This window comes from Aegilops tauschii, chromosome 2 (assembly GCF_002575655.3).
Source record: "Aegilops tauschii subsp. strangulata cultivar AL8/78 chromosome 2, Aet v6.0, whole genome shotgun sequence".
In the NCBI taxonomy this organism is placed as follows: Eukaryota; Viridiplantae; Streptophyta; class Magnoliopsida; order Poales; family Poaceae; genus Aegilops; species Aegilops tauschii.
The window spans coordinates 623,273,889-623,287,254 of NC_053036.3; the positions used below are offsets into that span (position 1 = coordinate 623,273,889).

The 13,366-nt window shown below is 47.6% G+C and overlaps 1 protein-coding gene and 1 pseudogene across 1 annotated transcript; both read right to left on the reverse strand.

The window, feature by feature from the left end:
• Positions 1–205: 205 nt before the first annotated feature.
• LOC109735527 (probable glutathione S-transferase GSTU6) lies at positions 206–3,234 on the reverse strand (annotated as a pseudogene).
• Positions 3,235–5,783: 2,549 nt separating this feature from the next.
• Positions 5,784–9,364, reverse strand: LOC109735538 (disease resistance protein RGA5). The gene is made up of 3 exons (XM_020294754.4): positions 8,459–9,364; positions 6,291–8,034; positions 5,784–6,094 (listed from the first exon to the last, which is right to left on the reverse strand). Exons 1-3 carry the CDS (start codon positions 9,262–9,264, stop codon positions 6,083–6,085), a joined length of 2,562 nt encoding a protein of 853 aa, XP_020150343.3. The 5' UTR covers positions 9,265–9,364; the 3' UTR covers positions 5,784–6,082.
• Between the last annotated feature and the right edge of the window lie 4,002 nt (positions 9,365–13,366).

Consider the following 13,366-nt stretch of genomic DNA (forward strand, 5'->3'; position numbering starts at 1 on the left):
AGTGTTTGTCGAGTCCCTGTGTTCTGGTTCTCGGCAAAGTCACCTTTGCCGGCAAGATTCGGGTTGAGTACCCTGGGCCGAGAACAATACTCGGCAAAGTCTTCGCCGAGTGTGAAACGGCTTTCGCCGAGTTTTATTGGTACTCGGCAAAGTTGTAAATTCCAATAGTGCCAGGGGGTAATTAAATTTGGTTACTGTTAAATAATCACATTTCTCCCTACCACAAGAGAAAATTATACAGCGAGCAAAAAAAAGAGCTTTTGGAACTAGGGTTGCTTTGTAGTCCATTCGTAAAAGTATAGTATTTGAAAAAACTTCAAGAGACAAATATATATCTATAAATTTTCAACCATTCAATCAAATATCAAAACAACCATATCATCCACTAAACTTTCCGAGTTTTGACAAAAGACACATCAATTAATGAAATCTAGGTGTTAACGACAACAATAAATGACAAGTGCGGGTGAATACCACGTTCTGGTCTTGATCGCGGACGGTCACACATGATCTCCTTGGAGACACTGGTGTGGTGTTGTTTTTCTCTACCAGGTTCATCTGTGGCCCCCTCTTCATGCTGACTGCCAAAGGCATGAGGAACTGCGGAAATCAGATCTCTAGCTGAGAATCACATGCCCTGAAAACCCAAGGTTTCTTCGGCAAGGTTTGTCCATGTAGGATGAATCAGGGCCTAAGAGATCAGGCCAGAAGTCGTATTCAATGGATAACATGTCAATATTCTTATATTACTCCTTGTTGACATGGAGGGACGGAATATGTGCCCTTTTGGTCCACGTTGGCTCTATAGGCCCGTCCAAGTAATATACACGATCAAAATTATCGAAATTACGTACATGATTGCCAAATATAAATAAGGCATCGCGCTCGATCGACCGGGATAGCGAGCATGCATGCCAAATCCGACTTGCTTCCCCATGTTTGGCATGCCCCAATGCGCCGTGTCCAACTCACCGAAGCGGTCCGTCCAAGTGGCCAAGAGCGGCGTTGTGGTGGGGTCGAAGGTCTTGGTACCCCATGTCGCGTTCGATCGTCCAGCGTGGCGAGCATGCATCATCGTGGCAAAGCCGACTTGCTTCCCCATGTCCGGCATGATCCACCGGGCCTCGTCCAACGCACCGAAGCAGTCCGTCCAAGTAGCCAAGAGCGGCGTCGTGGTAGGGTCGAAGGTCTTGGTACCATGTATTGCGTCGACGGCATGCACGAATGGAAGAAGGCTCCCGAGAACAACGTCCACATATCCGGCGTTGTCGCCCCCAAAAAGAATGGCTTAGAGCACCCTCTAGGGCCTCTACCGCGGAGGCTGTGTGGGGTTCTTCCCCTCTGCCTTCTCGCGCTCCGTTTCGCCCCATGTGGCGTTATACATCGCCTTGATGAGCTGCAAAGAGACACATGATGAATTTCAGAGTTGAACCATGGTCGAAGTGCTCACAGAAATCAACGACCGGAGTCTATGGAGTCAAATTAACGATGATTATGCCTGTAAAGTGTTTGTAACGCACAGACCAAAACAAAAGCTTCTAATGCCATTTAGTATTTAATAAAATACCGTGTCATCGATGAACTCACACTAGTACAAAACATGGCTTTCGTCACAGGGCAATATTCACATTAGTCCCGGTTCAGATGTGAGCATTGGTCCCGGTTCGTGCGGCTAAGGCATTAGTCCCGGTTCACCTGGGCCCTTCAGTCCCGGTTGGTGCCACGAACCGGGACTAAAGGGTGCGATGCCCATTAGTACACCAACCGGGACTAAAGGACTACCTTTAGTCCCGGTTGGTGCCACCAACCGGTACTAATGGGCTTTGAGGCATTAGTACCGGTTCATGGCACGAACCGGTACTAAAGGGCCCATCAAACTCTACCCCCCTGGACCGCCTTTTCAGTTTTAGAAAAAATAAAAGAAAATGATGGAAATGTCAAAAAATAAAATAAAATAAGTTTCCCATGTGATATGTGGTCTAGTTCTTGGGGAAATTAACAAATATGAATTTCGACTTTATTTGCAAAATCTCTCTGGAATTTCTTAAAATGGGCATAACTTTTGCATACGAACTCGGATGAAAAAGTTTTTTATATGAAAAATCATCTACTCGAAAAGTTACATCCGAATTTAACTGGGGGAACCATGTTAAACATTTTCAAAATCCTCAAAAACCTAACAGAAAAAAAGATACGGGGCTTTTAAGATCTGGAGAGGCAAAAAAATTCAAATTATGGTCAAACTGTGGTCAAACAATGGTCAAACTAATTATTCTAGAATATTAGTGTTACTAAATAATTATTTCAGTTTTTTTTTGAATTTTGGTCAAATCTGGTCAAACTAATTATTCCAGAAATATTAGTGTTACTAAATAATTATTGTTTTTTAAAACAATAGTTTCAAACTCAAACAGTGAAATGTGTCACTTCATGCTCAAGCTAAATTCCTGAGGGTTAATAGAATTGACATCTTACTATTGTCAGGAAAACAACAAGTGCAGACTTGGAAACGAGGGAGAATAGAACCCGGAAGTTAAGCGTGCTCAGGCTGGAGTAGTGAGAGGATGGGTGACCGTCCGGGAAGTTAGATGATTTAGAATGATGAGGGGTGATTAGAGATTAGAGGATAAATTGAGCAGTAATTACAGGTTAAAATAATTCAGAAATTTGAAAATAATTTTTTTTTAATTCGCAATTTTTTTTAAAAAAATATATCATAAAATTTCCTTTAGTTCCGGTTGGTAACACCAACCGAACCGGGACTAAAGGTGGAGCTCCAGGCTGCGTCCACGTGGACGGCCTTTAGTCCCGGTTCGTAACGATGATTATGCCTGTAAAGTGTTCGTAACGCACAGACCAAAACAAAAGCTTCTAATGCCATTTAGTACTCCATTTAATAAAATACCGTGTCATCGATGAACTCAGCCCAATAGCGAGCGATGGCACGGTCGTGGCTGCCGGCGGGGATGAGTGAAGGGCCAGCACTGTTGGGGAAGGCTTCGTCGACGTACTGCATTATGTTGAGCGAGCCGGGGACAGGCTTGGCGCCGTGGATCAGCAGCTCCGGCAGCTTGCCGTGGCGGAGCAGGTCGTCGATCTTGTTCTTCTTCCTGGGGTCCTGCTCCACACGTAGTCGTAGCTCAGGCCCTTGAGGCGGAGCGCGAGCCGCACCCGCAGGACGTGCGGGCTCCCCCTGATCCCCAGTAGCTTGAGCCCGTCTTCTCTCCCGGCCATCCCTCCCTAGCCCGTGTGTTGATCAGCTGAAACTTTGCACGAAGCTAGCAGCTTTAGGAAAACAAAATACCACTTTGAAGGTTGGAAGGATTCAACCCGAAGACACACGAACGTAGACGAACAACGACGAGATCCGAGCAAATCCATCAAAGATAGATCCGCCGGAGACACACATCCACACGCCCACCAACGATGCTAGAATCACTGCCGGAACGGGGGCTAGGCGGGGAGACCTTTATTCCATCTTCAGGGAGTCGCCGCCGTCTCGTCTTCCTGAGCAGGACACAAACCCTAACAAGACAGAAAAAAACGACTGAAAACGGAGCCCTCCCGCCGGCCCTTGGCAGGATCCACTGCGCCCCCATGGCCCTAGGGCCACCGGAGACGAGGCGGACCTGCGGCGGCGCCGACGAGAGGCAGAAACCCTAGCTTTCTTTCTTGGAGGAGGAGGAGCGACTTGGCGGCTATAGAAATTATGCTTTCGAAAGGAAACTGTACCTCCTAGAAAGGAAAAATGTGTTTTTTTTCTTCCAGGAGAAGCATAGATTTGCTTCTTGTGGAGGCACAGATTTAATTCCATAAGAAGCACAACTGTACCTCTTGAAAAAACACAATTTCTTAATTTCATGAAAAGCACAGATTTGCTTCTTGTGGAGGCATAAATTTGTTTCCGCGAGAAACATAGTTGTGCCTCTCGTAAAAAAAAGACATGTTTTTTTTCTTCTTCTACGAGAAGCACAAATTGCTTCTAGTTGAGGCACAATTTGTTTTTGCGAGAAGCGTAACTGTGCCTCTCAAAAATAAAAATAAAAACAAGTTTTTTGCTTTCATGAGAAGCACAGATTTACTTATGCAAGAAGCACATCCGTGCCTTTCATCGCGGTGGCCGTTGACAACGGCCAGGACGCCAGGTTGCCCGTCTACCATCTTCTCCAGCCCGCTTCATATGGTGTCCTTCTCCCCCTCTGCTTTTTTACGTACGTCTCTCACCTCCGTTTCTTTCCCTTTACAGAAAAGACTAGCACGTCTCTCTCCCTCGTGCGAGTGTTGAATGAGTCGTGTGAAATTTCTGTGTAACATTCCTATGCCAAATACGTGCCAGGGCGTCGCCGCCACTCTGTGCCTGCCGCAACGTCAGCCCTCCCATTTCTGCAATGTCGCCACCACCGACGTGGTAGCTCGTGCAGCCACCTCAAGTGTCCTCCGCCGCCCATGCCATGTCCCTTGTGTGATGCGGGATCTGCCTCATCGGGCAAGGAAACCAGAACCTCGACTGCCATCGGTGTGCGGTGAGAATGATGCATTTTCCCAATGGGACATCTTCATTCAACAAACTTTATGTTCTTACAAGGATAGTTTACAAGATCGTGTTATTATCGTAACAGCTACTGGTGACATGGTTTTCAGTAGCCATGGCGACATCAGGTGATCCTTATGAGCAGAATCATCATGACAAACAAACGGGTCAATAGAATTCATAAAGTTGCAGTTTATTTGCTCCATTCAATAATGCTTTCAGTTTCAATGAAAATTGTTATCTAGACTCCCATGATTGCGGTGGTGTATTATTCTGCAAAAAGTAGCTTTTGTGGCCTTTTAATGTTTTCATTCACATCCATGGTCATATTGCCTGACAAGATGCGAGTTATCAGCCACTTAGTTCTCATCTTTATTTCCATCACACTTTTGGACAATTAGTTAGCTCCGTTGCATCATGCTTCTGGATAATGAATAAAATGATTACTTCTTCATCAACCTATGTTCCACTCAACATTCATCTTTTGGATTACTTCTTCACCAACTTATGCTCCGCTCGCTTTAAAAAAAACTTATGCTCCACTCTACATTTATATCATGGAAAAATAGTTTTCTATAGTGACCTTGTATATAGTTGTTTTGGCGGGCATGGTGTTTGCATTTTCCTCTTTTTTACCCGTTGCAACGCACGGGCCCTTTTGCTAGTAAGTACCTACACACTCGTACTGGCCAAATTCCGTTGGGTTCACTTAAACCCAACGGTTATACATTGGCTCCGCCGCTGGGGAGGCGGCCAGGCCTAGTGTCCCATGTGGGCTGGTCCGTCTTCCGTGTTCCACTTTTCCTTGCCGAAGACCGCATTTTCACTTTATCGGTTTTATCGCCGGTGCTCATGGAGACGGCGGAAGGAGGACGACACGGGTTTGAACGTTGGGCGCCGCTGCCGTAGGATAGTTTTAGGATCGGGTCTTATTTTTTGTTTTGAGTCCCAAATGTATGCGGCTAGCGTTGGATGGCATCCTCTCGCATCCGTGTCCGCGGACTGGTCCCCCATCTCCGTGGACGGATGCGGGAGAGATTTGCGGGTTGCCGTTGGAGATGCTCTTAACCCCTAGATTGAAGATTGAAAAAAAAGCATATATTTTTTCGACAAAGGGTTGACTTTATTGGCTCAGAGAGGAGCATCAAGAGGATACAAACCTAAAGAGCACACACCCGACCTCTACATAGATAGGATGCACACAGCCAACACCAACGCACAAAAAAAAAAGCATAAATAACACAATGTCCGATACATGTTGACTTACTCGATTCACATTTCACATTAACGTCATTTCAAATAAGTAGCGGCGACATTTGAGGATACAATGATATAATACGATCCTTTATTTATGCTTTGGAAATGCAGATTTAAATGCAAATATGTAATAGTACTAATTCAAGGATGTAACAAGAACTTCAGTTGGGTTGGCTGCTCTGCCTCAGCTTTTCTTTCATTGTGGCCCACCGTAGAAGAAAGAACGTGGATTGACTTAGTAGTAGGAAACGTAAGATGGCCCCAGCTTCCGTGCAAGATTGACATCATGCCTGTTTAACTTCGGAGCTAGGAATCGCAAAAAAAAAAAAAAGTTTCAGAGCTAGGAAACAGGAGATGATAATTATACCCTCTGTAAAGAAATATAAGAGCGTTTAGAGTAAGATGCATTATGTTTATTGCGAGATGGCGAGATATCGTGACAGGATGTGATGAAGAAATGTATTCTGAAGAAAGAGTTGTTTGGAGGAAAAGAAATCCATACCTGCAAGAAGCTAGGCAATGGGTCCCACTCAGTTGTCCAGACCAAGGTAGGACGGTTGGGATGGTCTTCCATCGCTTTCCGTAAAGCAGCCTCAACCACCTCCATGGGGGGGTCGTCAAACATGTCGTCATAATCAAAATCAGCCCACTCGATACAGAGATGACGCAGAGATGGCAGGCCACCCAGGATCTTCACCTCTTCCTCAGGCATCTTATATATGCGGAGGTGCAGTTTCTCGAGGTTGTCAAGCGAGGCCATCCATGTCGGAACTCTTGTGACTGATTTCCCCTCGATGACAAGCTCCCGCAGGGCATAAGGAGGAACGGAGAACCATGAATCCATCTCGAAGATCTCAACCACTTCCTCGTCGATGTAAAGGTGCAGAGACTCGAGTCCTGCTTTTCCCAGCTCACACACGGAAGATTGTGCCTGCTTCAGATTCGCCTCCCAATCACGGCCACAATGGTAGTATATTAATACCATGCCCAGCCTCCTTAGGTTTTTCAGTTGGCCAAGCCCCTTGAGAAACTCAACTGACTGAAGGTAGACACTTAGACCTTCCAACACTCTTAGCCTTTGCACGGATGCCGTCTCATCCGGCACCTTATTATGCCCATTAAGATATAGAGCTACATTACATACCAGCCGTTGGAAGGCCTCTGGGAATTCCATCTCGTAGACGGATCCATCTATATCAATCTGCAACTCCTGCAGCCTTGCTAGCTCTTCCGGGAGCGCTTTGAGTGCACCTGTGTGCTTGAGCCTCAGGTACTTGAGGTGCAGCAAATTTCCGATGCCAGCAAGGTCGTAATCCTTTAACTGCCAACAGTCTTCAAAGTCCATGACACGCAAGAGCCCGAACTGCGACACAGACGGAATCTTCGCATTACGCCCGAAAACATGGAGTGACCGAGCATTAGATACAATCAGACACGCCGGAATCTCTCCGTTGTTCTGCAGGGACAACCGACGAACCTTCATCTGTGGATCATGATTTACACCAGGTACACCTATTACAGTAACAAAGTTCTCATCCACGGCCTTCGACACAATGAAATCATGAACAGTGTCGTGAACTCGGCAACTCTTGACCTCACTACATTTCCCATCAATCCCCGTGGGCTGGATCAGGCTCCTGTTGATGAGGTCATTGAAATATATCTCTCCCGACTCATACATTGTACGACTGCTCTCTTTACATATAAATCCCTCGCCAACCCATCTCTTTATCAAGTTCTCCTTCTCGATAATATGATCTTCTGGGAATATACTCAGATACAACAAACAAGTTTTGAGATGACGAGGAAGATCCAAGTAACTAAGGGCTATTATATTTACCATTGCTTCAACGCTAGAATTTCTTAGTGCACGGCCAATTGAGTCCTTCACTTGATTCCATTTATCCTTTTTACTTGCCTTGTGAGCCAAGACACCAGATATAGCAACGATTGCCAAAGGTAAGCCATCACATTTCTGCAAAATCTGGTCAGCGATTTCCTTAAGGTCCGAAGGGCATTTCTCTTCAGAGTTGAATAGTCTTGTATACAGCAGTTGTCTCGATTGCATCATATTAAGAGGCCTTAAATTGTATATGTGGCCACTAAATGATGAACAACATGATTCAGCGACATCATTTATACGAGTAGTGCTGATTATCTTACTCCCCGGACTTGTTCTGGGAAATGCACACTTGATAGCATTCCAATCATCGACCTTCCATATATCATCAACAACAATTAAGTACCTGCAGAAAAGCAAAGCTAAATACACATTATGCTTATTGAGCACAGAAAAATAGATACACAAATTAGTTCGAATATCTGGAGGCATATGCCATGATAGTACAATCTAACAAGAAATTGGCTTGGTTCCGCATGATCCAAACTTTAACTCAGTGTAATGAAAAAATATCTATAGTGCTTTTCGAAATAGCGCAATAATCATTTTTGTCCAGAAATTCAAGCTGGTTAATGAAATACCACGCACGATTATATCTTAATCACTAATCACATACGAAAATCACAGAAAACATAAATTTATTTCTCATATATATTCGAAACATTTAAGATGGTGCTCTCGCCAAAAAAAAAAGATGGTGCACTCTCACTGCTGTGATAGCAGAATATATGGATGATAAAATGAGAAGCCGGAAAGATTTGAATCATTACCTTTTGTTTTGGAGGAACTCCAAAATCTTTGCGATGAGTGTCTGCAAGTTCTCAGTGCCGCCACCAGAATACCCATGATTCAATTGGCCATAAATATTACTCATAACGTTAACGATGTCTGGATTCCGTGACACGGATAAGAAGGCACGATATTCGAATTGCCCTTTGAGCTCTTGGTATACCTGGTTGGCAATTGTTGTCTTGCCCAATCCTCCAAACCCAACAATAGCGACCAACTTTGTTTGTTGCTGGTCATCGGCCAAGCGTTGGAGGAGCTCTTTCTTGGGTCCATCGACCCCAACAAGTTTAGACACGTCCTCGAAGATGGCAAGAGCTCGGGGGTCAACAATCTTGGGCGACCTGCTGGTGTTGGAGATGGCGTGGTCCCTGTACCTCTTGTTCCTCTGGCTCACCTCGATGGCATGTTTCTTGAGATCTTCGATCGCCTTGGCGATCTCATGGCGAGCCTTGAGTCTCTTCAGCTTGCTCTTGATATTGTCCACGAGTCCTTCCGGCTTGGAGGATTTGTCGGCGACGACGCGAGCCATGAACTCATCGAGGTTGTCCTCGACGTCATAGGACAGCTCCCGCACCTCCTTCATCCACGCCTTGTCCTGCGGGTTCGGATCCTCCGCCTCCGCCATGTTCTCGAGGAAAGCATCGATAGTTTCGAGCTCCCGAGTGAGGGTCTTGATCTCGGTGTGTATACTCCTCAGGCGCCGATACTCATCGCCGAGCAGAGCGACCAGCTTCCCCATAACGGGTCCCATGGCCCCCGTCGCCGCGCTCACCACAGCATCCTCCATCTCGATGGTTCTTCCGCTAGCTAGCTCAGTGGTCTCTTTTTGCGTGGTGCGGCAGCAGGCTGGAGCTAGCGTCGATATTGATTTATTCAATCCTTGCTCGACAATGTGGTAGCTGCATCTCATCTATCCGATGTTAATGGTTGTACCAGTGGGTACAGCGTACAGCACCGACAGCTGCCCCAACGGCGCGCGATGGGCGGTGCCAAATTATGATGGCCATCATTACACATTTCATTCAATTCAATGTGACGGGACGCTGAAGAACCGTCGTCTTCATTGGTCATCCAAGCAACAGGTCCGTCGATGTGTGTAAACATCACATGCGGTTGGTACCCGCTCACAATAATTGGTACCCCTCAGCCCAAATCTTGAGCGGTGTGGCGGGGTCCGGACGCGTCAATCACTTCGGACCGGCCTAGCCTGGTTCATTCCGACCCCACATATAACCCCACTTTAAAGAATCGTAGACCAAAGTCAACACACTTCACTCCACTATCACTCCGTCTTCTCGTCTCCCCATCCCTTCCCCTTTCGATCTATGGCAAGTGACGGTAGCAACGCTGTGCTCCATGCCCCTCCAGATCCTTCGGTGCTCCCTCATGACGACAAGGACGGACGCGCGGCGGCTCCGCGTAAAAAACACCAAAGCGCTCCGACTCACCATTGAGCTCGGAGCGCGAGGCTACGATGGAGGCGGCGGCCAAGGCGCAGGACCACGCGATCCAGAGGATTTTTTTTATTTTTTTTAGAAAAGGAGAAAGACCCCCGGCCTCTGTATCTGGACGATACATACATCCATTTTATTAATGGACTGTGTTAACCACCAGTCGACTGGTCGTTAGCAACAGATCCGAACGATCCTAACCTAACTAATCATCCATCGCTAAAGAAAACGCATGCAATCCCGCGTCGCATCTCCATGCCCGTGCATGCAGTGTGGTTGGCACATGCTTGAAACTAATAAAAATCAGGATGATGTCAGTAAAGATTCTCTTTATTTCGAAACTTTAAAATACTTTGTAGCTCAAACCGTCGCTCCGATTAAAAAAATATTTTCACATAAAAGGTTCGTCGCGACCAGACCTTCGAAACTAGATCCATTGTTGGTATGTTCCGACGACTTTTTTTTCGTGTAAAAATTTACCACATGTGTGCTACGCAAGTTATCATGCGAGTTGAGATAAGTTATCATGTTGATTATACAGAAATTATCAAAGCTTGAACATGATTCCTCCAACATTCTTTGCACGCAAAAAAAAGTCAGAACATATCAACATGAGATCCAATTTTTGTAGGTCTCGCCACAGTGGAATTTTTATGTGAAAATGATTTTTCGATCGGACCGACGATTTGAGCTATAATTTTTTTTGATGTTTCGAAAATATGGGAGAATCCAGGATTATATCAATTTTCCTCCTCTAATGCATGCATACATGTGTAAATATAGGTTACCAGCTCTGATGTGTGTGAATTATTATGCTACTTACATGGGAGTTATCGGGGGTGGGGTGGGGTATGTTTCTTAATAAAAAATTCTCTTGGGTCTAAAGTTACCGCGTTGTTTGTACATATTTTATCATCTTTGGTGTGCGTAAATTATCATGTCATTTGCACATAGGTTATCGAGAGGAGGGGATGATGTTTTCAACGACCCCCCCTCCTCCCGTGTCAATGTTACCGCGATGTTTATACATAAGCTATCAAGTTCGTGGTGCGTACCTTACCACACAATTTACACATAAGTTATCAGGTATGTTGTTTACCAACTTTTTTTTCAAGTCAAAAGTTATCGTGGTGTTTGTACATAGGTTACCCTCTATGTTGTTTCTAAATTATCATACTATCTAGACAAAAGTGGTCAGACATATGTTTTCAATAGCCTTTTCCCCGGGTCAAAGGTTACCGCGGTATTTGTACGTAGTTTATCATCTTAGATGTGGTATATTACCATGATATTTACATAGAAGTTACCAGAAATATGTTTTCAAACATCTTTTCCATGTTGGGTTATCATGTCTGCGATGTGTTAGTCATCATGTTATTTGCATCGAAGTTACCGTGGCATGTCACAACGACTCCCCCACCCCCACCCCTGCCGACAAAGTTATCAGGACCGAGGTACATAAGTTATCAGGTCTGCATGTATGAGTTATCATGTTATTTGAATAGAAGTTATCGTGGTATGTTTCAATCCCCACCCTCGCCGACAAAGTTTTCAGGACCGGGGTACATAAGTAATTAGGTCTGCGAAGTGTGAGTTACCATGTTATTCACACAACAAAAGTTATCGGAGGGATATCCCCCCCCCCCCCCCCCCCCAGTCGGTAAAGTTACCATGATTGGGGTATATAAGTTATCAGGTCTGCGATGTCTGAATTATCATGCTATCAACAAAAAACTTACCCGGGGCGGGGGGGGGGGGGGGTATATTTCATCAACTCCCCATCCCACCTCTCCAAAAGTTAACATGGTGTCACCAACTCGAGATGAGTTGGTAAAAAATCTACTTAAGTGCAGAAAAACCGGTCACTAAATTAACTTGTTTTTATGCAAACATGGTAGAGGAAACGGGTTAAATAGCCTATTTATTTTCATTCCTTAAAAAAAGGGAACGTAGGTGAGTTGGTTGGCTAGCTGAGTAAATGGATCAAAATCAGAGGAGATTGTTCCGCGGCGGAAAAGGTGGATCGGGGAAACGCCCCTCCGGCCACCGACGCCTACATGGAGGGCGCTAGTGCTACAGTACATCTGCGTATATGTGAGCACATAGAAACAGGGAGGGCAACTTTGGTCAAATGGGAAATGTACTGATCAAATCTGCAATCAGAAAGAGCTGAAACATGGAAGTGAGCCTCACTGATGTTTTTGATACCTCTGCTCGTCCTGGCTGATCCTCAACTCTTGCTTAACTGAATCCATTGCAAATTGATCTAAGAGCATCTCCAGCCGCCCCCCCAAGAAGCCTCCCCAAGCCACTTTTTGGGCGCCGGCGGACAAAAAATGGTCCAGTCAGGCACCCAGAGACCCGATTTTTGCCGGATTTGGCGATATTTACGGCCGGCACTCTCACCCCAGACCCAGCCCCCTGCAGGGCAGCTGGGGACGCCGGCAGTTGCCTTTTGCATGCAAAGGCCCACTGCCAGCCCCTCTCTCCTCTTTCCTCTCTTTTCTCTCTCCTCTCTCCTCTCCCTTTCCTTTCACACCTACCGCACACAGAGCGCATGGCCGGGGCGGGGCTTGCGCTCGCGCGGTCAAAGCCGCCTCCCCCGTAGCTCCGGCGGCCCGAAGCCTGCGGGGTCTGAGGCGGTGGCCGGAGACACGACCTCGGTGAGCTCCGGCGAGTCCTCCGTGCCCAGCGTGCAGTGCTGCCTGCTGCGGCCGGCCGCCCCCGCGCCTCCAGCCGGCTTCGCCGCCTCCGGCTCGCCGCTCGCCGGCACGGACTCCACCGCCTCGCCCACGGCTCGGCCCCGCGCCGGCCCTGCTTCGCGTCGCCGTCCGTCCTCCTCCGCTCCGTGCCGGCCCCCTTCGCTCCGCGCCGGCCCCGCTCGCCGCCTCGCGCCAGCCGATTTCCCGCGCGTCGGCTGGTCGGCTGCCGCCTCGGGCACCCAGACCGCGCTGCCGCTGCCGCCTCAGCTGCCCGGACTGCGTCGGGCCGGCTCCGCCTCGCCTCGAGCTTGCCATCGGCCTTGCTCCGCCCCCGCCTCGCGCCTGCACCCCGCGCACGCCGGCTCCACGGCTCGGCCCCGCTCCTAGCTAGCAGCGTCGCGGCTGCCGCCTTCCCTTGCACCGTCCCGGTCGGCGGTGGGGACGGGCACGACGGAGACGGAGGGGAGCTCGAGGAAGAGGAGGAAGCAGAGGTACCCCGCCGCCGCGGAGCGCCAGCCGGTTCGGCGGTTCGCGTGGTGGCGGCGGCGGGGATACGTGCGTGGGGGGCGGAACGAGTGGATATTTTCTCGATCGCAGGCAAAAAATTTCGCCGGCAGCCCCCCAAGGGGCGATAAAAATGCCTCCTGGGGGGCTCTACGGCTGGAGATGCTCTAATGGTTCCTCTCCCCTCCACCGACCCTACGTCCACCGTCCCGGCTCTCTCTCTCTGGTTGGC